This window comes from Chanos chanos, chromosome 1, assembly GCF_902362185.1.
Source record: "Chanos chanos chromosome 1, fChaCha1.1, whole genome shotgun sequence".
NCBI classification, from domain to species: domain Eukaryota; kingdom Metazoa; phylum Chordata; class Actinopteri; order Gonorynchiformes; family Chanidae; genus Chanos; species Chanos chanos.
The window spans coordinates 58,258,849-58,273,885 of NC_044495.1; the positions used below are offsets into that span (position 1 = coordinate 58,258,849).

At 40.8% G+C, this 15,037-nt stretch overlaps 2 protein-coding genes across 2 annotated transcripts; both read right to left on the reverse strand.

The window, feature by feature from the left end:
• Positions 1–3,267: 3,267 nt before the first annotated feature.
• LOC115805609 (tripartite motif-containing protein 16-like) lies at positions 3,268–8,543 on the reverse strand. The gene is made up of 6 exons (XM_030766246.1): positions 7,944–8,543; positions 7,614–7,709; positions 7,238–7,471; positions 6,931–7,087; positions 4,578–4,637; positions 3,268–3,785 (listed from the first exon to the last, which is right to left on the reverse strand). Exons 1-6 carry the CDS (start codon positions 8,529–8,531, stop codon positions 3,268–3,270), a joined length of 1,653 nt encoding a protein of 550 aa, XP_030622106.1. The 5' UTR covers positions 8,532–8,543.
• A 2,129-nt stretch (positions 8,544–10,672) lies between these two features.
• Positions 10,673–14,828, reverse strand: LOC115805617 (tripartite motif-containing protein 16-like). The gene is made up of 6 exons (XM_030766258.1): positions 14,229–14,828; positions 13,549–13,644; positions 13,173–13,406; positions 12,875–13,031; positions 11,679–11,738; positions 10,673–11,202 (listed from the first exon to the last, which is right to left on the reverse strand). The coding sequence occupies exons 1-6, from the start codon at positions 14,814–14,816 to the stop codon at positions 10,673–10,675; spliced, it is 1,665 nt and encodes a 554-aa protein (XP_030622118.1). The 5' UTR covers positions 14,817–14,828.
• Positions 14,829–15,037: the final 209 nt, after the last annotated feature.

A 15,037-nucleotide genomic window follows, 5' to 3' on the forward strand; every position in this document is an offset into this window, starting at 1 on the left:
AACTTTTAATAGCACAAAGACACGCCTCAAGGTTAGCCAATTCAGAGCGGTCATTGTGCTTGACTGGTAAGTAGATCGGGGTATCATCAGCATAACAGTGGGCGCTAATGTTATAGCTATGAATAATATCTCCCAGAGGGAGCTTGTAAATAGCGAATAGCGACCCCTGAGGGACACCATAGTTAAGGTCTCGGTACTCAGATGTCACATTATTATAGTGGACACAGTGCTTTCTCTCTGCAAGATAAGACTTAAACCAAGAGAGTGCCAGGCCACGAATGCCAATTTGATTTTCCAAGTGCTTTAACAGTATGGTGTGATCGACCGTGTCGAATGCTACACTCAGATCAAGAAGGATAAGCATTGAGGTATCACCAGCATCCATGGCTTGTAAGAGATCATTAGTCAGTCTAGTTAGCGCGGTTTCAGTGGAATGAAAACAACTGAAGCCTGACTGAAACACTTCAAACAGGCTGTTGGAGGACATATGAGCGATGAGTTGAGCAGCTATAATTTTTTCGAGTATTTTAGAAAGAAACGGGAGATTTGAGATTGGCCTATAATTATTCAAGCTTTCTGGGTCAAGGTTAGGTCTTTTAAGTAAAGGGTTAATCATGGCTGTTTTAAAAGCAGGAGGTAGAATACCCAACTTAATTGACAAATTTAAAAAGTTGAGGATTAATGGGGCCAAGGACCAAGAAAGGTTCTATGTAAAGTTTAGGAGGTAGTGGATCGAGCACGGGAGAGGCTGGTTTAGCTGAGTGAACCAATTTGGGGAGAGCATCTAGGGCTTAAATTGGGTTAAAGGGCGCACATCCTGATTAGGCTCTGGGGCAGCGACAGAGAGTATACCTGCGCATTGATTTTGTACTAATTTGAGAACCACCACAGATTAAGTGTATTTTCTGCGAGAAAAGTTTGACAGAATCATGTGTGATAATAAAGATGGATTGAGGGGAGTGATTCTGGGTCAATTTTGATACTGTATCAAATAAGAATCTCGGGTTGTTTTTGTTGATATGAATGATTTTTGAATAGTAGGCGGATTTGGCCAAGGAGAGGGCGCGTTTATAAGCTATCAGGCTATCATGCCAGGCAAGGCGGAAAACCTCCAGTTTAGTGGCGCGCCAGTTGTGTTCTAATGCGGTGGCAGCTGCGAACCATGGTAGAAACTACAGGAGGAGAGGGAAGCATGACCTGGAAGGTAACGAGAAAATGGTCAGAAAGGGCAGTGGAGCAGGGAGATACAACCATATGAGAGATAATAGGGCCGTGAGCTAGAATAAGAATGCTTTATTAAGAGAATCAGAATTGTTACTGATGTGGATATTAAAATCCCCCATTATAAGGATATCATCCACTGTAGTTATGATATCAGAGATGAATTCAGAGAATTCATCTAGAAATTGACTATAGGGCCTAGGGGGCTGATAGAGCACTACTATAAGGAAAGATAAGGTAGTGCAGGATTGCTTCATGGAGCAGCACCTCGAAGGAGGCAAAGTTTGGTACGTTTAAGATGTCAGGAGAGAATTCAGTGCTATAAATTAGAGCTACACCCTCACCTTTCTTCGCTGCTCTAGCAGCAGGAGAAAAAGAATAGTTGGGGGGTGAGGCTTCATTTAAAGAGAAATAAACATCTGGCTTCAACGAAGTTTCACACAAACCCATCTTGTCACGGCTAAGATCAGGATCAGATCGCTGACCAGCAAGGCCTTATGGGGGAGCGATCTAATATTAATAAAACCTTCAGGGTTATCGGGTTTACAACGATCAAATCGGAGGAGGGGGTCAGTTGAATTGGAACTAAGTTGTTGTGAGATATGGGCTGTCTGACTCTAGACCGAAGTGACCTGCGTGGGCGCGAGAGTACGCTAATAGGAACAGCGAAATTGCTGCTGGCAGGGGGATGACCATAGTGCAAGTTATGTTGGGCTTAAGGAGGGAGGTAGTCTCTGCAGAAGACAGCGATTCAGTTGCACTAATCTACTATATCTTTCATCTTTACCCCTAGCTGGTAGAGGGCCAGAGACAATTAATCGATGCCGGCACATCTTTCTGGCGAAGTCACAAGTGCAAGCTATGTTGACCTTTGTGACTTCTGATTGCCTCATTCCAATATCATTGGTGCCGACATGAATAACAATGTTGTCATAGCTGGTGTCTATGGGGTGTGCCTTGTCGATACGGCTATTCCTGTTTGCCAGCACCCTACGGTTAGCTTCTATGTCAGGAGCTCTGGCCCCACCATGATCCTTCGGGTCACTGAGTCCCCTATAACTAAGGTATAGGGCTTGGGGTCGTCGGGGGAGGCAGACAACCTGGGCCAGCAAACAGGAGAGACAACAGTAGCAAAGCAATTCACAACCGGGAGCGGTTGTGAATCGGGCCATACAAATGACGGCTAGCGTCAGCGAGACCTCCTGCCTCTCACTTCCATGACAAACTCCTTTTCTGTCGGCAAAACTGCACTGATGGGGGAGAGTGAGCTGCTAATCAGCTCAGAGGCTAAACTAATGGGGTGCCCGTCGTATCTACAGTAATAAAACTAGAACTAGCGCTACCTTTCTCTAGCTGACGGACACATCTCTCTAGGAGAGACGACTTCTCTACGAGAGCGAGACAGAGAGAGCAAGACATAGTGGCAGGCAATGAGAGGTAACGTTAATGATAACTATCAACACACTATGGCTGTGTTAGTTGGGTTAGCAAGAAGGCTAAGCTGGTGCTTGCAAGCTAGCAGCCAAAAAGTAGAAAGAAATGTGTTGATAAGTAACGCTAATGAAGCAGACACACAGAGCGAGATTAAAACAAGCTACAATTGCAGCAAAACGGAATTGTTAGTAACGACAATCAGCATAGCAGCGGCAGCAGACTTGCACAGGTACGAATTGCATTGGTTACATGTATCACGTCATGATAGCAGGCAGTGTTTATTCCATCATGTTGTCGACTTGTGACTGACAGTTCAGAGGGCGCACTATGTTTATTATTGTAATTAAAAGGCTGTTTTTGTTGATAATGTTGTTACTGTAGCCTACCATGATTAATAAAATTATGTTAGTGGCATATTCCGCTGGCTGCACCCGAAAAGGAAAGCGACACTACTAAAAGTCGCCCTGTTCTACCAGCTGCTTTACAAAACTTCATTTCAAATATTTAAATAAATGGAACCAAAAGCAGAAAACTTCATTTGACACAATGACTTATTTGTCTCTTTTTTGTGCGGCCTTGAGTGTGTGTGGCTGCCTAGCGGTATGTCAGTTATTAGAGTTGGTTCTTAATGTGAACAGATCCAAGGAAAACTGAGAATCCAGCATAGAGGGGCTGAGTGAATGTGGTCTGGACTCTGTGGAGGAGGGACATTGTGTCAGAGACGCGGTAGAAGGACAGAATTCCTGCCCTGTGATCCAGATACATTCCTATTCTGGGACAGCAGTGGAATCTTCGGATCTCAGTCGAAATATTATTGTGTCTGAAAGTGTATTGGGCACCAAGTGCAGACAAACCCCAAGACTGTTTGTTGCTTCCAAACCCACACTCTTTACCTTTCCTCCTGATGTCTTTATATGAGACTGCTATATTAACATATCCACCCCACTCAACCTCCCAGTAACAGCGTCCACACAAACTCTCTCTACACAGAACCTGTCCCCACTCTTCAAATCTATCTGGATGATCAGGATATGGCTGGCCTTTTCTAATCCTTGCTACCTTTTTGTTCCCCTCAGACAGATAAAGTTGTCTGTGTGCTGTGTTAGGATCCAGTGTGAGCTGACAGGAATCTGGTATGAAAGATAAAGAGAAAAGAAATTTCATTCAAATCTAAAAAATTCTGAAATTACATTTTCAGGCATTGTCTCTTGAATGTATTTCAGATTTGAGGTTATTAACTTTGACTCATTAAACACTCACACAGTCTTTCAGCTGTATATATCAGTGTTTGTTTACATGTGTGTGTTTGGTAAAACATTATTATTATTAACTTTATAACACTTATTTTGAATGAAACATCACTTTTTAATTACATTGTAGTGAATATTTTTTAATGATACTACGTTCCTATTAACCCCTCACTGTCCCAGAGCCCTGTAATGTGTCTGGCAGGATAAACTCACGTGTGTTTTAATAAACTGACTGTCCACAATCATTCAACATCACAGCATTCATTCAACATATGGCATTTAGCTACACATGGATTGACATGATGTAGTGTGTGTGTGTAGTAACAGCGTACTCACACTTTAAGAATTCCTGTCTGGTTTTTGGCTGAGCGGGAAAGAAAAGCTGGTCTGTATTAACTACAGAGGTGGGGAGAAATGAAATGTAAGTATTGATCATTATCTTTAATAATAATTACAGCAGGTTTCCTAAATGTATGGGAGAGAGAGAGTTTTGATTGTCTTATGTAATATCATATGATATGTTGTTACATGAGAATGTTGCAGAAGTATTGAGGGCTGTAGAAATGACCAATTCACTGAAGAAATGTGTGTTTAAATTTTGTGTTCTGATGATGTTTAACTACACCTGGATTGACATGATGTAGTGTGTGTGTGTGATAACAGTATACTCACACTGTAAGAATTCCTGTCTGGTTTTTGGCTGAGCAGGTAAGAAAAGCTGGTCTGTATTAACTACAAAAGTGAGAAGAAATGAAACGCAAGTACTGAATACAGCATCATCTTTTCTAATAATTACAGCAAGTAGGGATGTCCCGATCCGATCTCAAAGATCGGTATTCCGATCAAGGCATTTTTGAACTGTTCGGTATCGGCTTTATTGGGCATGACCCTAAACCCGATCCTTTGTTGTAGGTCAGCTGTCACACAAGTATCGTGTACATAATTTGTGGAAGGACGCATCGAAAATGTCTGCAGAATGGAAATATTTTAAATTGGGAAAGCAGTCCAGCAGCCTCTTGTACTGTTTGTAATGCGAGCATTTCATTAGGCAGTAGGAGCTGCGTTCAATAGGCTACTACCGCTTTGATACGGCACCTAAAAAATAAACACTCAACGGAATAAAGTGAGTTCACTCAAGTGAAGGCTGCTCCGAAGCAACACACACTGGAGGATATACATTTAAAAGGAGAGAGAAATTTCCTCGAGACAGCAACAAGGCCAAAAAGATTACCCAGAGAGTAAGTGAATCAATCGCTTTGGATTACCAGCCCACTGTGGTAGCAAATACAGAGATGCTTTCAAATTCTGAGGCGAACGTTCCAGGCGAGCGGGTTTTCTTTGGACTTTTAAATTTGAACATTTTTTAGGTCAGTATACTCTGATGACATTAATCCTCAAGGTTACTAACAACAACCAGTGTATCATTTCAAAACTCAAACACCTAGTGCTTTAGCTGTATGTGATGTATGCGAGTTAGCCGAAACTACCGACCACAGAGAGCAATACAGTCGCTTAACTAACGCTAAGGATTGATAACGATCGCATACAAAAAGAGGCTTTCAGAAAAAGTATCAACGAAACTGACAGTTAGACAAGTTAACCACTTGAATTACTGTAAGATTAAATAAAATCGAACACTTACATATATTTTCTGATATAACTCCCATCTGGGCACACATCTCCCTTAGTCCAGCGTCCATGTTCATTCGCCGAGAACTACCTCCTTAGACCGTTTGTGTGTGTTCACAAACGTTCGCGGTGAACTCAAAGCAAATGAAAAACTGTTTGAAAATGTTCGTGAATGTTTGCTTTTCTTCGCTAAAACTTTTCGCCGTTTTTTTTGGGAGCTTTTGGACCCATGGTACGCCTTACCCTCTCGACACTACATTTCAGACACTGCACTACCTTAGCTTTACAACAAGGTTTCCTTTTTGGTTTGTAAAATAAAATAAAATAAAATAAAAAAGATAAATAATAATAATAAAAAAAAGAAATAAGGAACAGCATGGATTCAGGCAATTTTCACTCAGTGCATTGCTATTCAGTTGTCAAGCATATACATTGAATTGATTTTAATACCCTTAATGTGCTTGAAATGTGCGCTGTGCAACTGTATTATTTAGGAATATAGGCCTACGAATTTCGGATCAAGACTCGGTATCGGCAGTTGCTTAATATTAAACTTCTCGGATCAGGATCGGGGGCAAAAAACTTGATCGGGACATCCCTAACAGCAAGTTTCCTAAATATGTGGGAGAGAGAATTTTGATTATGTTATGTAATATTATATGATACGTTGTTACATGAGAATGTTGTGGAAGTATTTAGGGCTGTAGAAATGACATTCACTGAAGAAGTGTGTGTAAATTTTGTGTTCTGATGACATTTAAGGAGAAGAATTAGACTTTGGGGAATTTTTTTCAAAACCTGACACCTCTCACTGTCTCCCTCTCTCTTACTCTGGTACCAACATCTAACAAAGTTTCATTTGAAACCAGAAACTGTGGGTGTAGAAAACGCACACATACATACACACAGAATCCTGGTATAAACTGGGGGCTGTTTACATCTGTATTATACTGTATTTTCTAAAACATATTTCTTCTAATTATAACATCTTCACTGCCTCATTGAGGACCTCCTCTTATCTCTTTCTCCATTTCAAATATTTTTATGAAAAGATGTATTGTTGATGTGTTGTTAGTAACCTTACGATTACATGAATGCCATCCCAAATGAATGAGGAAAGTAGAATTTCAGTAAACATGTATTGCTTAGTAAATTGAATTATATTTTAAATTTGTTAATAACCTTATCATTGCTCTCTTCCCTACCCGACTGCTCTCTTTCTCCTCTCTCTCTCTCTCTCTCTCTCTCTCTCTCTTTCTCCTCTCTCTCTTTCACTGGCTCACCCTCGTTCTCTCCTCCTTGCTCCCCACTCCCATATAGTAAGTCCTCCTTGCTCCCCACTCCCATATAGGAAGTATGATTTGAGTAAACATGTTGTACAAAAGAAAAAAGAAACCTTTTTCTTGTATATCGATTGTCTCATAGAGGAATTTGTCTAGTCTTTTCTTCATTTCAGAGACAGATTTCCTCACATCCTCTAAAGAGAAGACTGGATTGACAGTCATGCTGGGTAACTCTTTAACTCCTGAATGAACAGAGAGAGACTGGAAACTCTACAGAAAGATAAACAAACACACAGAACGCAGACATGGAGAGACAAATTTTCCTATACTTCTCATACATTTTGTTGAGAATAAGTCAAGAGCAGATATATTGTAAGGGACACTCCACTCTGTAGATGGTCAGAGAGTCAGTGATGTTACCTGGAGGAAATGGATGTGATCCTCTGTGTGTGAAAGCTGCTCCAGCTCAGTGTCTCTCTTCCTCAGCTCAGCAATCTCCTGCTCCAGTTTCTTAATGTGATCTTCAGCCACACTCAATGCAACCCTCTCCTTTACTCTGATCTGTTCTATCATCTCAGAGCATCTTTTCTCAATAGAGCGGATCATCTCAGTAAAGATCCTCTCACTGTCCTCCACTGCTGTCTGTGCAGAGATCTGTTAGGAGACACACAGAGAGGAGGGGAGTCCATTTGAAGCAGAACTCTCACTCAGTTCTTCCTGAAACACCAGACAGCCTGTTCTCCACAATGTTCATATGATTCTTCTTGCAGTTAACTGCTCTCTGCTTACTACTCACCTTCAGAGAATTCACAGCCTGTTTCAGCTCCTGCAGCTCCTTCTCTCTCTCCTGGATTCTTTGTCTGGATTTTCTCTGAGTCTCCCCCAACTGCCTCTGTGAAAAAATAACTCACTTGTCTTTCTTTCCCAGCAAAGAGTTTTACTCCGATGTTCATTCTCTGGTGGTGATGGGTGTTGGCTGCTATAACTTTTTGTCCTTGAACTCTCACACAGTCATTGTACATGTTGATTCAGAGGTAAAATGTTTATTAGCGATATAAGCCTATTGTACATACATATTTAAAAATCACAGATAAATCCAGAACTAAAGAGTTAAGTCTTCTCTCACCTGTTTCTCAGCCCTTTCAGCTGCTGCTGAGACTGTATCATGGCCTTTGTGTTCATACATTGTACACAAATAGCAGATCATTTTTTGGTCAGTGCAACAGTAATTCTCCATTGCTTTGTCATGTTGAGAGCAGATCCTGTCCTGTAGTTGTGTGGAGGCTTTTACCAGCTTGTGTTTGCTAAAGGCAGGAGATTCATGGTGAGGCTGAAGGTGAGTCTCACAGAATGACACCAGACACACCAAACAGGATTTGACAGCTTTGAGTTTTCTCCCAGTGCAGATGTCACACTCCACATCTCCAGGTCCAGCATAACAGACAGCAGGAGGAGCAGCTTGGAGTCTTGTCTTCCTCAATCTCTCAGTCAGATCAGCCAGTGTGGTATTCTTATTTAGAACGGGTCTTTGGGTGAAGGTCTGTCTACACTGGGGGCAGCTGTAGACTCCTCTCTGATCACCATGATCCCAACAGCCCTCAATACAGTTCACACAGTAACTGTGTCCACAGGGAATAGTCACTGGATTGTTAAATAAATCCAGACAGACAGGACAGATGAGTGAGTCTTGAGCTGATAAAGAAGCTTCTGCCATTTTATCGTACAGACAGAGACTGAGCAGTGGATAGGTTTCGTTTTAGCATAAATATGTACTGGAGAGTAGGAGGAGCTGCCTGAATCTACCTGTTGTATTATGAAATGGTGTTTGGGTGTGTCACAGACATTGACCGAAAAGTTGTCTGTAATTTTATTTTATTATAGTAATTTTATTGTCTAAGTCTTTAGGTCAGTAAGTTTATCATTGTTATTAAAGATCATAAGAAATATGTCCATTAGAAAGGAAAACCTGGAAAGGTAGAAGGATTGATAAGAATGTGAGGAATGGTTGGAAGAGAGAGAGAGGGAAGGAGAGTAGGAGAGAGAGAGAGGGGTGTTTTTTATGAGGAGTGGTCTTAGTACTTCTTTTTCTTGTTTCTTTTTTTCTGACTTTTCGAGACCTTCTTTCTGTAGCATACTTGAAAAAAGACTGAGCAGAGAAGATCCGACTGAGTTTGGTTTTAATCTGTTAAATGACATGTTGATAGTGTCTTTAGACTGCTACTGTACAGGGCAAACTCAGTCTAGTGCACCTTGATTCTTTTTTTGCCACATTTTAACGAAAGAGAGTGACTTTAGAGAATGCTTTACCTTTGCTTGAAATGCTGATAAAAAATTATGGACTAGCTGACATTTTTCTCACTCTTCTCATCTTCACAAACTGTGTGGTGTTAGTTTTTAGGACATTATTCAGCCTGGCTTTGAATCCTAGAATTGCAAAAACACTTTACCTCAAACTGTCGCAATGAACTCTTGACAATGAACTCTGGACTCTAAGGCTGTTGATTGGCTGAAATATCTGATACAGGGTTTCAGTGAGAAATGTACATTTGTGCAATGAACTTTTACTACACTTTGAATGGGTTCTTCTGAAATAACATTCTGATCAGATCAGATAAACTAACTACGCCTCACTACTGTGGGTACTTAAAGACAAAGCGATTTCAAATGAACTGACCAGTTCGAATACATTCTTCTTGATCGCCCACCATGTTTGTGCCATAAACTGTAATAGACCCTACCACTAGATGGCAGTATTGGGAACTGTAATGACAGGAAAGATGTGGAGGCTGCACCTGAGATTGTTGTCTGTCACAATTTGTTAACAGTTATTTTATTCCATGAGTGAATAAAACTGCCTTCATGACTTAATCAGCTTCTCATACAGTGGCTTGCTGCTACAAATCTATTGAAACATCTGAAAAAACTGATCTCTGGGGTTTGTGATGTCTCAGGTCCATCTGTAATCCACCAGTGGAGCCTTGAGAACATGTACTGTGATATGTGAATGTGTTTGAACTCTTTCCAGAAAACAGCAGGTGGGATGGTCTGGCTCAGTGTGTTACAGGACACGTATGTAAAAGTCTAATGGTGATGTGCAGCTACATCCAACAGGATGAATCATTTATAAACAAATGTTGTCCACTTTTTCGATCCTGTTCTTTTATTCATGCCTTCGTATGAATATTCATATAACAATAACTGTATCAATGTCAGTTGCGTTTTTGCAGAAATTACTCATGGCAACTTTTAAATGACTCTTGGTCCCACCAAAGACACTCTGTATGAAAAATCCTGTTGACATGCAGTTAGCTCAGAGTTTATGATGGAAACTGATAGCCAGACTAGATTAACAGAAAAAGGTGCACAATATAATTCAATAATTAACTGACTGAATCAAGGAAAACAAGGCAGTGACTACACAATGAAAACAGAAGGTTATACAACCCCTAGGTGGGGGGTGAGAGCCAGGGGCATTACACTCTTTTTGCAGTAGGTATGGTCACGAAACAGTGTATCCAATCACAGCTCACCTCATTATAATGATTCACATTAACACTCCTATATGTAACTTCACCGCCCTAATCATAAGTGTGTGTGTGACTAACTCCAGTCATGTGTAAGTCTTGATTATCTCTCTGACAGTTAAACACTAAAACACTGCCCTGGCAGAGGCCAGAGGAAAACAGACAAACACTTGGCCCTGTTCTACCAGCCGCTTTACCAAACTTCATTTCAAATATGTAAATAAGTTAAACCAAAAGCAAAGAACTTCATTTGGCATGATGAATTATCTGTCCCTTTTTGTGTGGCCTTGCGTGTGTTTGGCTGCATAGGGGTATGTCAGTTACTGGAGTCTTAGAGTTGGTTCTTAATGTGAACAGATCCAAGGAAAATCCAGAATCCAGCATAGAGGGGCTGAGTGAATGTGGTCTGGACTCTGTGGAGGAGAGTCATTGTGTCAGAGACCCTGTAGAAGGCTAGAATTCCTGCCCTGTGATCCAGATACACTCCTATTCTTGGACCGCTGTGCACTGTTGGGATTTCAGTCATAATATTATTGTGTTTGAAAATGTACTTGGCATTTATATCAGAACCAAACAAGCTCCAAGACTGATTATTGTACCCAAACCCACACTCTTTGCTGTTCCCTTTCCTCCTGATGTCTTTGTATGAGACCGCTATATAAACACACCCACTCCACTCAACCTCCCAGTAACAGCGTCCAGTCAAACTCTGTCTACACAGAACCTGCCCCCACGCTTCAAATCTCTCTGGATGATCCAGATATGGCTGAGCTGTATTAGTCCTCGTCACCTTTCTGTTCCCCTCAGACAGATAAAGTTGTCTGTGTGCTGTCTTGGGATCCAGTGTGAGCAGACGGAGATCTAGTATGAAAGATACAAACAAAAGAAATTTCACTCAAATCTAAAAAATTCTGATATTACATTTTCAGGCATCGTGTCTTGAATGTAGTTTAGATCTGAGGTTATTAACTTTGATTCATTAAAGACTCACACAGTCTCACAGCTGTATATATCAGCTTTGGTTTACGTATGTGTGTTTGATAAACATTATTATTATTGTTGCACTTATTTTCAATGAGGCATCACTTTTTAATTACATTGCAGTGAATATTTTTTAAATGATACTTCATTTCTATTAACCTCTCTTGTCCCAGAGCCCTGTGATGTGCTTGACAGGATAAACTCTCATGTGTGGTTTAATAAACTGACTGCCCACAATCATTCAGCATAACAGCATCCGTCCAACATTTGGCATTTAACTACACATGGATATACATGATACATGATGTAGTGTGTGTGTGTGTGTGTGTGTGTGTTTGTTATAACAGTATACTCACACTGTAAGAATTCCTGTCTGGTTTTTGGCTGAGCAGGTAAGAAAAGCTGGTCTGTATTAACTACAGAGGTGGGGAGAAATGAAATGTAAGTATTGGATACAGCATCATCTTAGTAATAATGACAGCAAGTTTCCCAAATGTATGGGAGAGAGAGTTCTGATTGTCTTACGTAATATTATATGTGATTATACGAGAATGTTGTGGAAGTATTGAGGGCTGTAGGAATGAATAATTCACTGAAGAAATGTCTGTGTAAAATTTGTGTTTTGATGATGTTTTAGTAGTTTTTCCAAACCTGAAATCTCTCACTGTCTCTCTCTCCCACACTCTGTCCCACTACTGTCACCGTGCAATTGCACAGTGCAAGTTATGACTGCTGCTTTCTGCCCCCTTGCACATACTGCGCATTGCACATTCTCTGTAACAACTGCACATGTAACTTAATGATTACTCCAATACTAAGTCACTTTCATAGATCTACCTCACTTTCGTGGATCTACCCCAGCTGTATTTTTCTCTTGGTTTTTTTTTTTTGGTCTCTTGTTTTCTTTATAAGATTTTTTTACTTATTTATATATTGTCTTTATTCACACTCGTCTGGTAACGGAGGATTAGCAAAGTAAGAATTTCATTGTACAGTGTAACTGCCTGTTTTGCCGTGCACATGACAATAAAACTCTTGAAAATCTCTCCCCCTCTCTCACTCTGGTAGTGACATCTTACAAAGTCTCATTTTAAACCCACCCCCCTCCCCCACTACACACACTTTTTTTTTTTAACATCCACTGTATTTTCTAAAACATTTTTCTTCTAATATCTTCACTGCCTCACTGAGGAACTCCTCTAATCTCTTTTTCCATTTCAAATATTCTTTCTGAAAAGATGTATTGTTTAGTAAGTAAAACACACTTTAAATTTGTTATTACCCTTACCATTACATTCCGAATGAATGACAAAAGTATAATTTCAGTAAACATATATTGTTCAGTAAATAATATACATTTTAAATTTATTAATAACCCTACCATTGCTTTCTTCTCTACCTGAATGTTCTCTCTCTCTCTCTCTCTCTCTCTCTCTCTCTCTCCCTCTCTCTCTCACTGGTTCACCCTCATTGTCTCCTTCTTGCACCACATTCTCATATGAGGTATGATCTCAGTAAACATGTTTTACAAAGAAAAAAAACCTTTTCTAACCTTTTTCTTGTATATCGATTGTCTCTTCACTGAGGAATTTGTCTAGTCTCGTCTTCATTTCAGAGGCAGATTTCCTCACATCCTCAAAAGAGAAGACTGGATTGACAGTCATCCTGCGTAACTTAACTCCTGAATGAACAGAGAGAGACTGGAAACTCTACAGAGAGATAAACACACACACATAACTCAGACATGGGGAGACAAATTTTCCTTTACCTCTGATACATTTTGCTGAGATTAAGTCAAGAGCAGGAGGGACACTCCACTCTGTAGATGATCAGAGAGTCAGTGATGTTACCTGGAGGAAATGGATGTGATCCTCTTTGTGTAAAAGCTGCTCCAGCTCAGTGTCTCTCTTCCTCAGTTCAGCAATCTCCCGCTCCAGTTTCTTTATGTGATCTTCAGCCAGACTCAGTTCAGCCTTCTCCTTATCTCTGATCTGTTTTATCACCTCAGAGCGTCTTCTCTCAATGGAGCGGATCATCTCAGTAAAGATCCTCTCACTGTCCTCCACTGCTGTCTGTGCAGAGATCTGTGAGGAGACACACAGAGAGGAGGGGAATCCATTTGAAACAGAACTCTCACTCAGCTCTTACTGGAAGCCCAGACAACCTGTTCGCCACAATGTTCATATGGTTCTTCTCCCATTTAACTATTGTCTGCTGACCACTCACCCTCAGAGAATTCATAGCCTGTTTCAACTCCTGAAGCTCCTTCTCTCTCTCCTGGATTCTTTGTCTGGATTTTCTCTGAGTCTCCCCCAACTGCCTCTGTGAACAAACAACACACTTGTCTTTCTCTCCAAACAAAGAGCTTTGCATCACGTTCAGTTAAAACACAGCTTAAGGATGTGCTCAGACATATTCCAAAGGGCAACGTTTTTGTTATGTGTTTTGGTCACTGGGGGCAGTGTGTATTTAGATACTGGCATGCCGAGTAGAAGTTGTTTTTTGTGGATTGCATCAGTGCATCAGTGAAGCAGTTGCATTTTGGGGTTTCTTCAAGTGTCAGTGGAAAGTTAGAGTTTCCCAAATTTGATAAAGCTGACTGCTGTATTTTGGTCGTTGAAGTTTGTTTTTATTTTACTCAATTAGCCTGATAGATAATTGCCTTCATTTTCCAAAGTAAAACCCAAACCAAAGCTCAAAGGTTTTGCCACCGCCACATCCAAACTAAAATAAAGAACCCCGAAGAAAGTATTGTGTCAGTATGTTCAGTATAAGAGTTTCGTACAGGTTGATTCAGAGGTGAAATATTCATTGTGATGATAGCAATGCAGAAAACAAGCAGTGTATGTACACATTTAAAAATCAGAGGTAAATCCAGATCTAAAGAGTTTAGTCTCTTCTCTTACCTGTTTCTCAGACCTTTCAGCTGCCGCTGAGACTGTATCATGGCCTTTGTGTTCATCCATTGTACACAAATAGCAGATCATTTTTTGGTCAGTGCGACAGTAAATCTCCACAAGTCTGTCATGTTGAGAGCAGATCCTGTCCTGTAGTCGTGTGGAGGCTTTGACCAACTTGTGTTTTTTGTAGGCAGGAGATTCATAGTGAGGCTGGAGGTGTATTTCACAAAATGACACCAGACACACCAGACAGGATTTGACAGCTTTGAGTTTTCTCCCAGTGCAGATGTCACACTCCACATCTCCAGGTCCAGCATAACAGACAGCAAGAGGAGCAGCCTGGAGTCTTTTCCTCCTCAGTCTCTCAGCCAGTTCGGCCAATGTGGTACTTTTTTTAAGAGCAGGTCTTAGAGTGAAGGTCTGTCTACACTGGGGGCAGCTGTAGACTCTTCTCTGATCATCCTGATCCCAGCAGCCCTCAATACAGCTCATACAGTAACTGTGTCCACAGGGAATAGTCACTGGATCGTTAAATAAATCCAGACAGACAGAACAGATGAGTGGGTCTTGAGCTGATAAAGAATCTTCTGCCATTTTATTGTGCGCACAGACACCGAGCGCCAAAGAAATTGATCTGGTTTCGTTTCACCAGAAATATACGCTGAGGAGTAGGAGTGGCTTCCCAAATTTACCTGTTGTACCAGGAAGTGTTATGTAGGTGTGTCACAGAGAGTGAGGTAACAGCAATGTCAGAGTTGTTAGTCAGTAACGTTGGGATCATAGAAAATGTGTACAGCACAATAGAAAATCTGGAA